At 43.3% G+C, this 15,352-nt stretch overlaps 1 protein-coding gene across 1 annotated transcript in view; it reads right to left on the bottom strand.

Annotated features, from left to right (window-relative positions):
- Nucleotides 1-15,352, bottom strand: part of SGIP1 (SH3GL interacting endocytic adaptor 1) — a 318,128-nt gene that overhangs the window by 142,176 nt on the left and 160,600 nt on the right. The window contains exons 11-13 of the mRNA XM_082265257.1: nucleotides 14,949-15,038; nucleotides 12,479-12,553; nucleotides 3,118-3,615 (exon numbers count right to left, since the gene is read on the bottom strand). Coding sequence (XP_082121383.1) covers nucleotides 3,118-3,615; nucleotides 12,479-12,553; nucleotides 14,949-15,038 — 663 coding nt within the window. The remainder of the gene's footprint in view (nucleotides 1-3,117; nucleotides 3,616-12,478; nucleotides 12,554-14,948; nucleotides 15,039-15,352) is intronic.

The raw sequence follows: 15,352 nt of genomic DNA on the forward strand, positions 1-15,352 counted from the left end.
CCTTTAGCTTTAGCAGCCTGTGGCAAGAAAGTGCTCTTGCCCCCAGTGGCATCCTTAATGATCTCATCTAGGGTGGCCCCAAATAGGCGATTCCCCTGAAATGGGAGATTCGTTAAGGTCTTTTTGGAACCTAGGTCCGCTGACCAGCATTTTAACCACAGCACACGTCTGAGGATTACCGCTGACATAGATGCATGCCCTAATAGGGGGGTAGCATCCAAGGCTGCGTCACAGACTAACTGTAGTCCTTGTATGATCTGTTCCATCAATTCAGATGTTCCCTGGGGGATATCTTTCCCCTTCAGGTCCTGGCGCACCAATCTCGCCCATTCCGTTAGTGTCTGGGAAACTAGACCAATGACAATTACTGGTCTAAAGGCTGACCCTATCAGGGAAAAGATGTGCGGGACTCCGCTTCTACCTTCCGATCCACCGGGTCCTTAAAGGACGAAGTGTCCTCCACTGGAATAACCGTGGCTTTATTCAGTCTGGAAATAGGTGGATCCACCACTGGTTGTACCGTCCATTTCTTAATGAAGGATTCCTCAAACGGATAGCGTCTAGCAATACGCTTGGAAATAGTAAAGGTACGCTTAGAATGCTCCCATTCTTCTTTAATTTTATTACCAAAACACTTGGGTACAGGAAAAACCTTCACCGTTTTGGTGGGTTTGTTAGGGAATCTCTGTTTCAATTGCCTCTGCCGGTAAAACCTCAAGTCTTAAGGTTTCCCGAACCGCCACAACTAGTGCGTCCACCAATGCTTCTTCCCGAATTATGGCGGAAGCATGAACGTCCTCCTCACTGTCTGAAGGAACTTTACCTGAGACAACAGCCCTTGCAGAGGGACCTGCAGCTGCAATGACCATCTCAGAATCTGAGTCTGAAGTGTCAGATGATATAGGGGTAGGCGGGGGTCGCTTTCTTGACCCCCGTTCCTGACAGGCCGTCTCCACCCGAGCCACCAAAGACTCCAAAACTACTGTAAATGCATCTATACTCTGTGCACCGGCGGGTCCCGCAGCCCCCTCGAGGGAAACAGGTGGGGTTACCTGTGTGGCAGGGTCCATGATAATTCCAGTTACTACCCGGAAAAAAATAAATCCAAAACAAAATAAACTTTTTTTTTTTTTTCCAGACCCCCAGCGCCACAAAGCCCCTCAATGTTACCTGCTTAGGGACCCCTATCGAGCGAGAGAGAGAGAGAGAGATAGACCCCCAGGCTCACCACTTGATGCTCAGAGTTTACTGCAACTTGTCTCAGCACTGTCTAGAACAGACAGGAAGTCTCTTGGCTGGCTGCCCGGGAGAAAGGAGGCGGCTCCGCCCCTCTGTACGCCTTCCGGCGCCTCCCCTAGCTCCACGAGGTGTTTGAGTCACCTCAAACATGGCCGCCCCCATGCTGGAGACACGAGGCTACGCCAAAATGGCGGCCTCGTGCGATCTACCAGAGAATGGCGGCGGCCTCTTACAGAATAGCGGCGTGACTGCAGAGTATCTCGGCATCAATAGACCTCTCTCTACATGGAGATCCGCGTGGCCGGCGGTACCGGACCCTGGCGGACCGCGTGGCCGTCGGGAGGCATGCTTTTGCTGGAGGAATGACCTGGAAAGCAGTATACATGTCCTGTGGCTTCTGACAGGTAGGATACCATATCTATCACAGTAAGATTCTAGTACTGCCACTGATTACAATCATTTAAACATACTTGCAATTAGATTGTCAGCTCCCAAACCAAGCCTCCTGGCTTTTTATACACAAAAATCACACTCAAAATAGGAGAATCTGTGCCATGTTATAGGATAGAGGGGAACCCATCCTTACCATACAGAGAGGGGCCCGCGTTCAGCACAAGACCCGTCAGGGGAAAGGGGGGAACATACTACTCACCATACCGGAACCAGGCGGGCGCCAACTCCTGACAGTACCCCTCTCCACCGAGGTGGGAGGGCTGACGACCAATACGGACGCCGTGACTCATGGTCTTTGGCGTTTCAGCGAGACGTTTAACTCGTAGGGTCAGTCCCCGTCCAGTGGGACTATGTCGCGGCCGACCCAGCGCGGAGCTATGGCCTGCACGCGCTCGCAGGCTGAACTGGGGTGACCACTGGATCTCAACATCCAGCCCGTCGCCCAGTTCAGCTTTCTTGCTTGAAGATCTCACAGGAACACTGGAGAAAAAAGCTGTCTAAAAATCTTTCTAAGAAAAAAATTCTGCCAGGACCGAAGATCCCAGCAAGGTATCTAGGTCCTTAATCCTGACTAGACAGAAAAAAACTGATTTGCTGTAGCAGAGAGAGAGAGGATATACCCTCGGGGACTGCCCCTAGGGTGTGGCCAGAGTATTTTCTTTGCTGTCTAGTCCTACTCCTGTGGAGGGCAGCATAACCCGAGTGTGTTGAATCAACGAGGACTATGTCTGTCAATGAGCGACAGAGAAAAACAGTCTTGGAACCAGAGTCTCCGGCCCCTGAAAATGACTTTTCCCCTACCAGGATTACTGCCCGTGCATCATCCGGTCACACAGGAACACAGACAGGCCACAAACCAAATGTAGCTACCGCACGAGCCCCCCGCTAAAAAATGTCCTGTAGTGCAGACAGCGCATGCACCCAGACACCTGGCTGGGGACACATGCTGCCTGTGCCGGTTCCTGTCAGGGGAGTATGCCACTTCCAGTAATGGCCTTCGCCAGGCACAGTAGAAAGGGAACCAAGCTACCACTTTCCTGTCTGAGGGGTGGTATTGGAGGGTCAGCTTTCAGAAAATCCTACTAGCTGCTCCCAGTGGAGCCAGGTAGTTAAAATTGTGGGTAGAAAAAAAACAAAGCCAGAGAACAGAGGCCTCCCTCACCCAGGTTTTGGGTGACGCATCTCCCATGACCTGAGGAAATACAAAAACTGACCAGTTCAGCAGAGGGACTGCCTTTTAAAGTGTATTGGTGATGCATTTCCTGTTCCTGTGGAGGAGGTGCTTCTCCCTCATGGGCTGTCCTGGAAGACGATTGGGGAAAAATACACCCCCTCCCCTGATTTCTAATGCCTATTAAAAGAATGACAGGCAAACTTTAAAAACAACAATTGGCATTTCCAATATAAAAGATTGTAAAAATGTACCACTAGCGCTTCCAGTGCCACTACTTGAACTTGGTCCAGGAGAAGACACCACAGTCCTGTATGTGGGGGGCGGAGGTGGAGGCGGTGTAGCTCTTTGTGCCAACCCAAAATCTTTAGGAGACGCTGTTTCTATTACTTCATCCTTAACGAATGACTGTTCTGCTATTTTCTTGTGGACCTCTTCCAGATTGAGTGGGGAAGGTATATTTCGACATATTTCTGCAGGGGGTGGTGGTGGTGGCGGCGAAGAAGGTTCACATGGGCTTTCAGGTTCTTCAGGTGCTGAAGGGGACTCAGCCATTCTACAAGGAGCGGGGATGGGAGAGCTCGGATCTGGGGAAGTGTCAGAAAACCTGACCCATTTATCTTCAGAGGCAACGGCCACAGACCTGGGGGATAGTACAGGGCCGAAAATACTGTCCAAATTACTGATCGTTGAAAGTTGTTCATCACTGGCGTCTGTTTCTCTCAGTTCATCTTCTGAAACTGTAGCTTGATCTATGAGGAAAATGGGGAAAAAGACAAAAATGAATTTTCTTATGAAAGAAACCTTCAGTAAAACATTAGTATAGTTCAAGAGTAATATTTTGTTGAAGTATTTGTAACGTTAGTGTATGTCCTACACATCATGGCAACTCAAAGTATAACTAAAGGCAAAACGTTTTCTTTCGTTTTGGATTGAGTGGAGAGGGATTAGAACCCCTGTCAGTTTTATTGCTGTCTGTGTCCCATTAAGGAGATTCACCCTCTCTATTTGTCCTGTTAACCATTTACATTGAAATTGAAAGCAAAAGTAAATCCCAAACTTTGGGTTGCCCCAGAAAATAAATAGTAGGGAAATCTTCCAATGGGGACACTAGTTCTGGTGACCTGGGGGTCCCCATGGATTCCCTTTATTTTCAGGGATTTCTTCTCACTTCCTGTTTTTTCTCTTGGATCAAAGGGGTGATGGCAGATGCCCCTGACCAATAAAACGGAGTGGCCATGAGCTGTCCTGGGTTTATGACAATATCATGTCCCTCCTCTTTAGACAGTTTTTTTACCACTATTCATATCTTCCAATATGTACCGGTTACATTCTTTAAACTGATAGATTATCGTTCAGCATTTAATTTCGCATCCACGGATACTAAGCACAAAGTATCTCAGATAAACTTATCACCCAGGGAATATCTGACAGCTTTCTTCCCTTCTATATGTGCAAGTGTGGTCATGTATGGCCTTAATTTGTTCAGTATGACATTTCTCATCCAAATATATACTTAATATTAACTGGTCATGTACCTGTCTGAGTTTATGAATCCTGTGTGTATTTGTTACCCTTTGGGCAGAGCTCTTTGATTGCCTTTTACGATCCTCATTAGTTATGGGTATCCTTAATGGATTTGGTCATGGTTTTACGATAGGCCTAGACAGCAGAAACAAACATCCTGCCAGGACTCAATCAGCAGTTTACAGCTTTGCATAGGCCTAAGTGCTTGTTTCTGATGTCTCTGAGTTGAGATAACTGCTCTTTTGAAGTGTAAAACCTATGCATTCCATGAATTAAAGGAGGACGGAGGGGGTAATCACTGCTCAATGTGTAATTGTTCTGCCAGACTGTCATGGCTGACCTATAATGACTGAACAACGTGGCACTTGCTACAGCTTTTCGTGTGTCCAGTATGGGATATCATTACACCCTAGCATGCTATAGAAGGGAGAACAGACCTTTTCCAGAGAGCCGCACATGTGAAGCGCGCTCTCTCTCTCTCCTGTAGCAGCCGCTGAGCTCATCTGGACTGACAGGAGGATAGTCTACTGTGCAGGTGAGGCCCTCAAGAGGAGGATGGTGCTAGGAGCACTCATCCTAATGACTGCTCCAATTTAGTAAGACGACCGGATGGAGCCATGAAAAGGATTTGCAGTTTTTATGGCAGGCTTCTGTCATTGTGAAAATGGCCTACAGGTATGTTGGCAGTAGAGAAGCATTACTTTAAAATTTTATTAGGTTTAGGCGGAGATGCTGTTGTGTATAGTGACTGCATTTAGTGTTTTCTTTTTTAAAGGCAAGGCAAAGGTTTGCTTTAAGGATTTCATTGCCCCCTGATTTGTTGGCATCTCTAAAAACACAACATCATTAGAGAGAGAGGGCAGAATGGGCATACAAGACATAAAAAGTCTGCCTGCTTTTTGTTTAATTCACTTTAGAACCATACTTTAATTTGCTAAGTCAAGTAGAATGATTCACCAGCCCTAACAGAGCTAGATCCACAGCTACTAATCGTATTTAAATATCATTATATGGTATCATCAGTTGCTCAGCTGGCTCAGATCAAGTGCTCCTACCCACTAAGATCCTGACAGAAAAACAAAGACAGCAAAGGATGCGTAGAATGGTTTCACACTACATCTTGTAATTCTGCCTATGCTGTGGATCCACAACTGGCATGACTTGACAATCGGTGCGCCAAGTTAGGAGATACCTATAGAAAACTTTAGGAGAGCTACTGGAACTGCATCACTGCAAGAGTTCTGCATATAAGTGGTAACTGGCTGAGGCAACTCAAATGGAAGAGAGAAAAAGCTATAAATAAGGTACTTAAAAGGGGGGAGGTACTGCGCTTCAGGGAAATAGTATAAAGGTATAACTAAATAGTAAATATAGTGTGATAGTGTTCAAATAAATATTAGAAAAAACTCTAAGGCTCCGTTCACATCTAGGCGTTTTGGGGCGTTTTTCTGCTCTAGGATCAGCTCTCAAAACGCCCAACAAGACAAATCCTATTCATTTCAATGGCCCCTGTTCACATCTGAGCGTTTTGACGCTGTATACAAAACGCCCAACGCTCAAAAAAGTACATGAGCTTCTTTTTGGGCAGATTACAGGCGTTTTCCATTGATCTCTATTCAATCTAAAAACGCCTGCACAAAAATCGCGGTAAAAATCGCGGTAAAATCGCGGTAAAAAACGCTGCAAAAATCGCGGTAAAATCGCGGTAAAAAACGCGCGAAAAACGCTACGCTCAGGTGTGAATGTAGCCTCAATCAATAAAATTGTCTCTGTGATGGTGTTCATAATATTTAGTTATACCTTTATACTATTTCCCTGAAGCGCGGTACCTCCCCACCCTTTTAAATACTTGTTTATAAACTGTCTGGTCCACAGAACGGGTATACGCAGCTTTAAGGGTTGTTATATATATATAGGAAATCCTCTAAACAGCGCGAGACTCATACCACTATTTATATAAATAAGGTACTGTTTAATCACCTCAATAGTGGGCCAATTCTGACACTTCTCATATACATGTAAAAATCTACTTTTTTTTTTTTTTTTTACTAGAAAAATACTTCGAACCCCGCCAAACATTATATATATGTATATATGTATATATATATATATATATATATATATATATATATATATATACACATACATACATACACACACAGTCTCACACACACACACACATATATATATATATATATATTTTTTTTTTTAAGCAGAGACCCTAGAGAATAAAATGCTGGTTGTTGCAATATTTTATGCCACACAGTATTTGCGTAGCAATTTTTTGGGGAAAAATACACTTTAATAAATTTAAAAAAACAAAGCCGTAAACTTAGCTCAATTTGTTTGTATAAAGTGAAAACTTATGTTACACCGAGCTATACAGATACCTAACATGTCATGCTTTAAAACTGCACACGCACATGGAATGGCAAACTACAGTAATTTAATTTATCCATAGGTGACTATTTAAAAGCCTTTGCAGGTTACCTGTTTAGACTTACGCAGGTGGTCTGGTGCTAGAATTATTGCTCTCGCTCTGACGATCGTGGGGATACCTCACATGTGTCGCGATAACTGTTTACATATGCGTGCGGGACCGGTCTATGCATTTGCCACAGTGTGTGAGCATGGGGTGACGGGGGTGCTTTAAAAAATTTTTTTTCAATTTATTTATTTTATTTTTACAGGATTTAAAAAAAAAAAATGTGATCACTTTTATTGCTGTCAAAAGGTTTTGACAGCAATAGCGATGACAGGTACTCTTTATGGAGAGATCGGGGGCCTATTCGATTTCTCTGAGCCTCCTGTAAAGTTTAACAAATACCTGTTGATCCTGCCAGTGAAGTTTATCTAATGCAGGTTCCTGTAATAAGTTGGCAAATATACTGCAATGCTTCTCAGAGCAGAGTTGTAATTCTCACATTCTTCAGTGAGATCAACCATTGTAGACACCAAAAGATGCCATGTAACATATTGGAGTTTAGCTTGCGGTGATTACTATCTCCACCCTATACACGTAAACATATTATAGGGAGTGTGCATGTTTGAGCCATGTCTTGCAGTTTGGGGATTTATGGGATGGGGAGAGGGGGTACTGCTGCTGATCTGGATGCTATCCTGGCACACTAAAGACATTATGGCACTAGAAGTTGCCAGCTATCTGTGGGGTCACTTTGCTTTGAGTGACCATAGAAGAATGTCTGTAGGCCAAGCTCACCCAGCTTGGTAAGCCCATTTGTGAATGCTTAATATGATAGTAGTGCTACAAAGCTTAGCAATGGAGAAAGTTAAATGGCAGCTACCTTCAATATGTCTAAAAGGGACTACTGGAGCATGTAAAAAAATATAGATGTTTAAAACCCAAGCTTAAAGTGGTTTTAAAGGTTGAAGGTGTTTTACCTTCATGAATTCTATACATGAAGGTAAAAAACCTTTTAGTATGCTTGCCATTGGCTCCCGCTCCTGTCAAGCACAGCCAGTGGGGAGGGAGTGGGGGCGGGGCCGAGCCCTGTTCTGTGTCTTCTGGACACACAGATTGGGGCTCGGAGCGAGTATGCATGGCTGCCCCCATATAAACTGGCTTGGCTGTGCCTGCCTGCCTGCACTACACTGGGATAAGATGATGTTGCAGTGGGCATGGCTATCAGCATGGTCAATGCTGAGCCACAAGTCTGCAGCTTGTCAATTAGCACCCGGCCACGCTAAGTCCCATTCACTGCTTTTGGGATTTCACACACACTGTTGCTGAAACCCTCCCACTGTGAGCTGCAGTGTCTGGGAGGGGGAGCACATGGTACACAAATGGATAATTTGGATCAGTCAGGAAGGTAAAGGAATTTTGTCTTCTATCGCACCAATGTGAACCGAGCCTCAATACTGGAAACTCGTTGGGCCACCTCTGAGTTGTTAGTGTGCATTCAACCAAAACCACTTTGCTTCTGGGGAGTAAAGGAGCATTTCGGAAGCCATTGCTGGGCAGTCTGCCCTGGGTACCAGGGTCTAGCAATGCTACTGCAAGTATATTAAAAGTCAGCTACAGCGATAACGTACAGGCTGCAGCCAAATCATTTTTAAACTCCAAACACTTTGTGTCGGTTCACACTATTGCGATGACAGACATCACATGTGATTCAGAGCTCACTGCTCCTAAAATCACATGCGATGTCTGTGCGGTGCGTATTCAGCAATACAGTTAGTATGGCTGAATTTGCACCGCAATCGCAGTGAACTCGCACAGAACCCTTTTTTTGGTCCGCAGCAGAATCGGATCGCGTGCTGGTTCACACTGCGATATGCGATCGGATCTGGGGGAGTCCATTTAAATTTAAGTTACACCCCCACAGGACCCTTTTTTGGTCCACAGCAGAATCGGATCGTGTGGTGGTTCACACCACTCGATCTGATTCATGTGCGAACTGTCAGATTGCACTGCGATATGATCTGGGGGTGACGTTAACTTTGAATTTACACCCCCAGCGATTCGCATATGGCAGTGTGAACTGCCTGTGCTGTGAATGTGACGTGGGAACACGCAGTAGATTCGCAGTGTTCCCGCATCGCTATAGTGTAAACCGGGACTAAAGGACAAATCCCCAAAAAAAAAATACCTACATAGTGGCCAGAAATAATCTACAACTAGATAAATTCAAAGATTTATGGTCACTCTGGTTAAGTCACCCTAATATTGAACTAATGACCCATTTTCTGTCTATATCGGTTTATGTGCTTCACTACCAGATACCTGCTGATGTTGGTTCTCTTCTTTCCTTCTCCTTTCTTTTCCTTCCCATCCCCCTCTTTACCTTCCCTACCCTCCCCCTTTCACATCACCCGTTTAGATCTCACTTAGATTTAACTAACGTTAATACCAGCAATGTTACACTCCCTTTCATATCCTGTGTCTCATTTGCTAAGATGATGTTTATTGAATGTTCCATTATCTAGACGGTACAACTATTTAACACTGTATAACGATTAACTGTATGTTATCTATAAATTTAATTAAGAAAAATTTTGAAGAAAAAAAAATACCTCTGCGCTGCTTAAATAAATACAAATTTTTAAATAAAGAGCAGCTAACACCTGCATCAAAAAAAATACACAAATATAAAAATAAATGTGCAGCACTCCTTCTTACTGCAAGTGAACCTCATACACCCCCCCACTTATCTTTTACTGTAGGTGTAAACACACAAAAAACAATAAGTGATCACAAAACCATATGGTATAAATAATCATTCATATAAATATAGAAATTTAATTTCATAAGTTAAAACCATATAGTGCAATCATTACAAATCATACATATATAGTTTGTGAAAAAAAGCAAATAAATATACACCACCAAAGGAGAACGGGTGCCAGAGCAACAAAGGGCTTATCTGGAGTAGTTGCCTATAGCTGCTCAAGAAAAAAGAAAGAAAAAAACTCCACAGTTTTGATCTTTAAAAAGCGCTTATAGAGACCTACAGTCAGGTCCATAAATATTGGGACATCGACACAATTCTAATCTTTTTGGCTCTATACATCACCACAATGGATTTGAAATGAAACAAATATGTGCTTTAACTGCAGACTTTCAGCTTTAATTTGAGGGTATTTACATCCAAATCAGGAGAACAGTGTAGGAATTACAGTTTGTATATGTGCCTCCCACTTTTTAAAGGGACCAAAAGTAATGGGACAGATTAACAATCATAAATCAAACTTTCACTTTTTAATACTTGGTTGCAAATCCTTTGCAGTCAATTACAGCCTGAAGTCTGGAATGCATAGACATCACCAGACGCTGGGTTTCATCCCTGGTGATGCTCTGCCAGGCCTCTACTGCAACTGTCTTCAGTTCCTGCTTGTTCTTGGGGCATTTTCCCTTCAGTTTTGTCTTCAGCAAGTGAAATGCATGCTCAATCAGATTCAGATCAGGTCAGATTGACTTGGCCATTGCATAACATTCCACTTCTTTCCCTTAAAAAACTCTTTGGTTGCTTTCGCAGTATGCTTCGGGTCATTGTCCATCTGCACTGTGAAGCACCGTCCAATGAGTTCTGAAGCATGTGGCTGAATAGATAATATTGCCCGAAACACTTCAGAATTCATCCTGCTGCTTTTGTCAGCAGTCACATCATCAATAAATACAAGAGAACCAGTTCCATTGGCAGCCATACATGCCCACGCCATGACACTACCACCACCATGCTTCACTGATGAGATGGTATGCTTTGGATCATGAGCAGTTCCTTTCCTTCTCCAGACTCCTCTCTTCCCATCACTCTGGTACAAGTTGATCTTGGTCTCATCTGTCCATAGGATGTTGTTCCAGAACTGTGAAGGCTTTTTTAGATGTGGTTTGGCAAACTCTAATCTGGCCTTCCTGTTTTTGAGGCTCACCAATGGTTTACATTTTGCGGTGAACCCTCTGTATTCACTCTGGTGAAGTCTTCTCTTGATTTTTGACTTTGACACACATACACCTAACTCCTGGAGTGTGATCTTGATCTGGCCAACTGTTGTGAAGGGTGTTTTCTTCACCGGGGAAAGAATTCTTCGGTCATCCACCACAGTTGTTTTCCGTGGTCTTCCGGGTCTTTTGGGGTTGCTGAGCTCACCGGTGCGTTCTTTCTTTTTAAGGATGTTCCAAACAGTTGATTTGGCCACACCTAATATTTTTGCTATCTCTCTGATGGGTTTGTTTTGTTTTTTTCAGCCTAATGATGGCTTGCTTCACCGATAGTGACAGCTCTTTGGATCTTATATTGAGAGTTGACAGCAACAGATTTCAAATGCAAATAGCACACTTGAAATGAACTCTGGACCTTTTATCTGCTCCTTGTAAATGGGATAATGAGGGAATAACACACACCTGGCCATGGAACAGCTGAGCAGCCAATAGTCCCATTAGTTTTGGTCCCTTAAAAAGTGGGAGGCACACACACAAACTTGTAATTCCTACACCTTTCACCTGATTTGGCTGTAAATACCCTCAAATTAAAGCTAAAAGTCTGCAGTTGAAGCACATCTTGTTTGTTTCATTTCAAATCCATTGTGGTGGTGTATAGAGCCAAAAAGATTAGAATTGTGTCAATGTCCAAATATTTATTGACCTGACTATATATTTTCTGTTAAATGGCTGTGCAGATCACCTTGTGGGAGAGCCAAATAATTGTAGAAAAAGGTCCATAATTGTTCCAAAAAATCATAAAGTTTTATTCCCGATATGGCCTGCTGTACTGTGTACCTGTATTAGAAAGTCTCCTGTTCTCTTTTCATTGCTACCTTTGTGTAAAATCCCTGGCGTTCCTGCCAGTCCCTCTGCTTTCCTATTATAAAGTGACCACATTAGGCAGGAGAACACACCGTTGTCAGTTCTCTAGCTATGCTGGGATCTCTGTGTGATCTTCTCCAAAGGTCAGACATGCCCCCCCCCCCCTGCACAGCCATTCACTGGGAAGATCAGTGTCCTGCTGTTTACCTTTCCCCAGCTCTGATACAGCTGAGAACAGAGGGAATGTGATCACTTAAAAATAGGGGGAAAAAGGTATTTATGTTTTTATATCTATATTCAAATGTTTTGTCTTTCATTTCTATTTTGTTGTTTTAAGGCCATAGATGGATCGAATCTCAGCTGGTTCAGCAGGTACTGGCCAAGATTTGATACATCTATGGGCACGCTGGTTGTACTGAAGTCAATCCATCTATCAACTTCAGTACAACCAGCTTGTCAGATTTCTTTCATGCGATCACTGCTGGTAGCTTTAGCAGCCTAAAGTGACCATAGTGTTCTGCCACCAGAGAAGGCACCCAGCCAGCAGGACACAAAAGCGCTGTGGGAGGGATTCCCTCATCAATACTGACTGTGTTGATAGAGGAATTGGGCAACTTTCTTTCCTTCCACCCATGGTGGAGAAAATTGCATTATCTTTGGGCTGCTTAACTGGTGCCCCCAAATTACCGGTGGTCCTGGTGATTTTCAATTTGTGCAAGTTTCCAACACAATGGAGGTCATTCATTTACACAAAAGCAAAGATCTCCTGTAGAGTTCACAGCACAGGGAACAATACAAAGCTTTATGTAGAAAACACTGCGTACCTATGCCTACTGTCAGTGGCGATGCCGTTCTGGGTGGAGTAGCCGGAATATTTTTGGGTGGAATAGGTGGAGGTGCTAAAAAAACAAAAAAAAATGTTTAAGTTCAAATATACATGCAATAGACAGAATTTAGTATGTTCTTTAATAAACTGGTTAAACATTTTTATTATGGTAAATTAGGGGATTTAATGCAGCATTTCTCCATCTTTTTTCAGTCGCCACACCCTTTAAAGTATGTAAATCTTGAGACATATCAGGTGCATCATACCTTTTTTTTTTTTTCAGGAAAAATTGGCCTTTTATTTGGTGGTAAAAAATAATGGGTTGTGTTCCCAGCTGTGGTGTGCTGAAGCCATGGTTTCATCCTCTGACTCCTAAGTCCTGTGGTGAAGTAAGAGTAGGAGGAAGGAACCATGGCACATGACTGGGACATTTCCAAAACTTTTGATTGCTAAAGATACCGAAAGGGGCTTCAGCACAAGAAAAGAGGGAAAGTAAAAGATGTGATGAAGACACCCCTGTAAGTTAGGACCACTGTAGCACTAGCAGAAACTTCTCTGCAACAGAAGCAGCACAAAACACAGCCCCAGCCTGCTGACTGGACAACACTGGAACAGCAGCACACTGACAAAGTCCGCGCCCTGGCAAAGTCCGCGCCCTGGCAAAGTCCGCGCCCTGGCAAAGTCCGCGCCCTGGCAAAGTCCGCGCCCTGGCAAAGTCCGCGCCCTGCTCTCCTCTTCCGTCAACATGAACAACAATGGTGCTGCCATACACATAACTACAGGACGACAATATAAAGATAGACTTAGGCACTTAACACAAGTTTATTTTAAAGATACATTTCATAATTCAATAATTCAATAATTATATAACTGCAAAGATTGGTGGTTTATTGGGTGATAGTATTTAGTTTACAAAGCATCTGTTAGTTGTCCATTTGGAGAAAAGGTCAACGGTTGTCGTTAGGGCACCCCATCACCCACATACTGATACTCATCTTCGGCAAGCTGCCTTGCTACACTGTTTGCCTGTCACAGCCCAAGGTCTTATCCCTATGTAGGCTACTTGTCATATAAAACGTATAGTTATTGTTTCCCCTCCCCCCACCCCCCTTGCATGACAGTGTTCAGGCCTAGTGATTGGCATCTTGAGGGAAATGTGAGGTGGTCACATGCTCCCTTTTCCCTGAAATACTGTATATCTTCAAGGGCTCTGATATAAGGAACCACATAGCAGGGAAAGGAGGCAAAGGTGAGTATAACTTGCCCTGGATGGGCCAAGTCACAGATTCTCCTTAAACACTTGTCAAATTACATTAAAAAATAAAAAGCAACAACATAAATGATTAGTAAAAAAAAGAGCAAACTGTGCTAAGCGCCGAACAAAAAATAAAATATACATAAAGCAATGTAATACTTAGTGAAAACAGCAGCACCTACAGGTAACTTAAATATTGTGATACACTAAATACATAAAAAATAAACCCATAAAAACAATGTGTTGCACTGGTATACATAAATGCCCAATTAATAGTCTAACAAAATCATAAAAAATAAAACCAATCCAGAGTCCAGAACTTTATTTTATTATAGGCTAAGGGAACATAAGCCAAACATTAACATTATCAAACTAGCCCATCCGAGACAGCGTGATGACGTCACCACTTAACCCTGCTTACCAGATTAATTTCACAGAATGTCTTTAGTCTGTCTGACATCTCCCAGAAGATGTTCTGTGGAATGAAACGTGTAAAAATGGGATTTAGCGGTGACGTCATCACGCTGACTCTGACAGGCCATGTTTGAAAAGCTATGTTCCCTTGCTTGTGAGTATGCAATTTAAAAAAAAAAAAAATCTAATGAGAAAAGTGCTACACTATGCATGTCCTTCATCCACATTTGAGACTTATTTTAGCATATGCGGTTACCATCATTATGCACAGACAGCGCTATCCATCATCTGAGTGAAACGTAAAGCAATTTAAGACCTCCTGTATTATGCAGTCTGAGTGTCTGACAGGGACGAGCTCGGGCGTGTTCGAGCTCGTACGTGCCCGATCCCGCCAGGAAGCCGACACTGCACTCCGCTAATCACAGGCAGGGAGACATTTCCCGATCCACAACTGCACAGATCGGGAAATATCTTACTGCCTGTGATAAGCAGAGTGCAGTGTCGACTTCCTGGCGGAATCGGGCACATATGAGCTCGAACACGCCTGAGCTCTTTTCTAGTGTCTGATAAGCAGTTCAATGGTTAAGCTTCACAGTGGACTCACTTTTGGACTTGATATTTTTTCTGGACTCTATAGATTTGTTTTACTTTTTAGGGCTGATTTTGTTGCACTTTTAAGCATTCATATTTAATAGCACAACACATTGCTTTTTTGTATTAATGGTCAGTACTTGCATAGTTATGATATACACTGTACCTAAACACAAGACACAAAATAAGAACATAGAAAAAGACTTACTTCCTGTGGGAAATGGTCTGGGTGACAGCTGTGGGGATTCTGCAGTATTTAGTTGTGAAGCGCCCCATATTTCAGGCTGATCTAAAGGAACTGAGATGGAACATTTTTCATTGAATTATTCATTGTTTGTAAACTTTACCATTCCCTCTAGGCCAGTGATGGCAAACCTTGGCACCCTATGTGTTTTGGAACTACATTTCCCATGATGCTCAACTATACTGCAGAATGTATGAGAATCATGGGAAATGTAGTTCCAAAACATCTGGGGTGCCCAGGTTCACCATCACTGCTCTAGGCTGTATAACCTCTGGATGAACACTGCAAACCAAGGGAAAGAAACATCCTGACCGTAATAAAGTCCTCCTTACTGAATCTCTCTATTACAGTAAACTGCTCTACTTTGT

This window comes from Pelophylax lessonae (genome assembly GCF_965119305.1).
Source record: "Pelophylax lessonae genome assembly, chromosome: 8".
Lineage (NCBI taxonomy): Eukaryota > Metazoa > Chordata > Amphibia > Anura > Ranidae > Pelophylax > Pelophylax lessonae.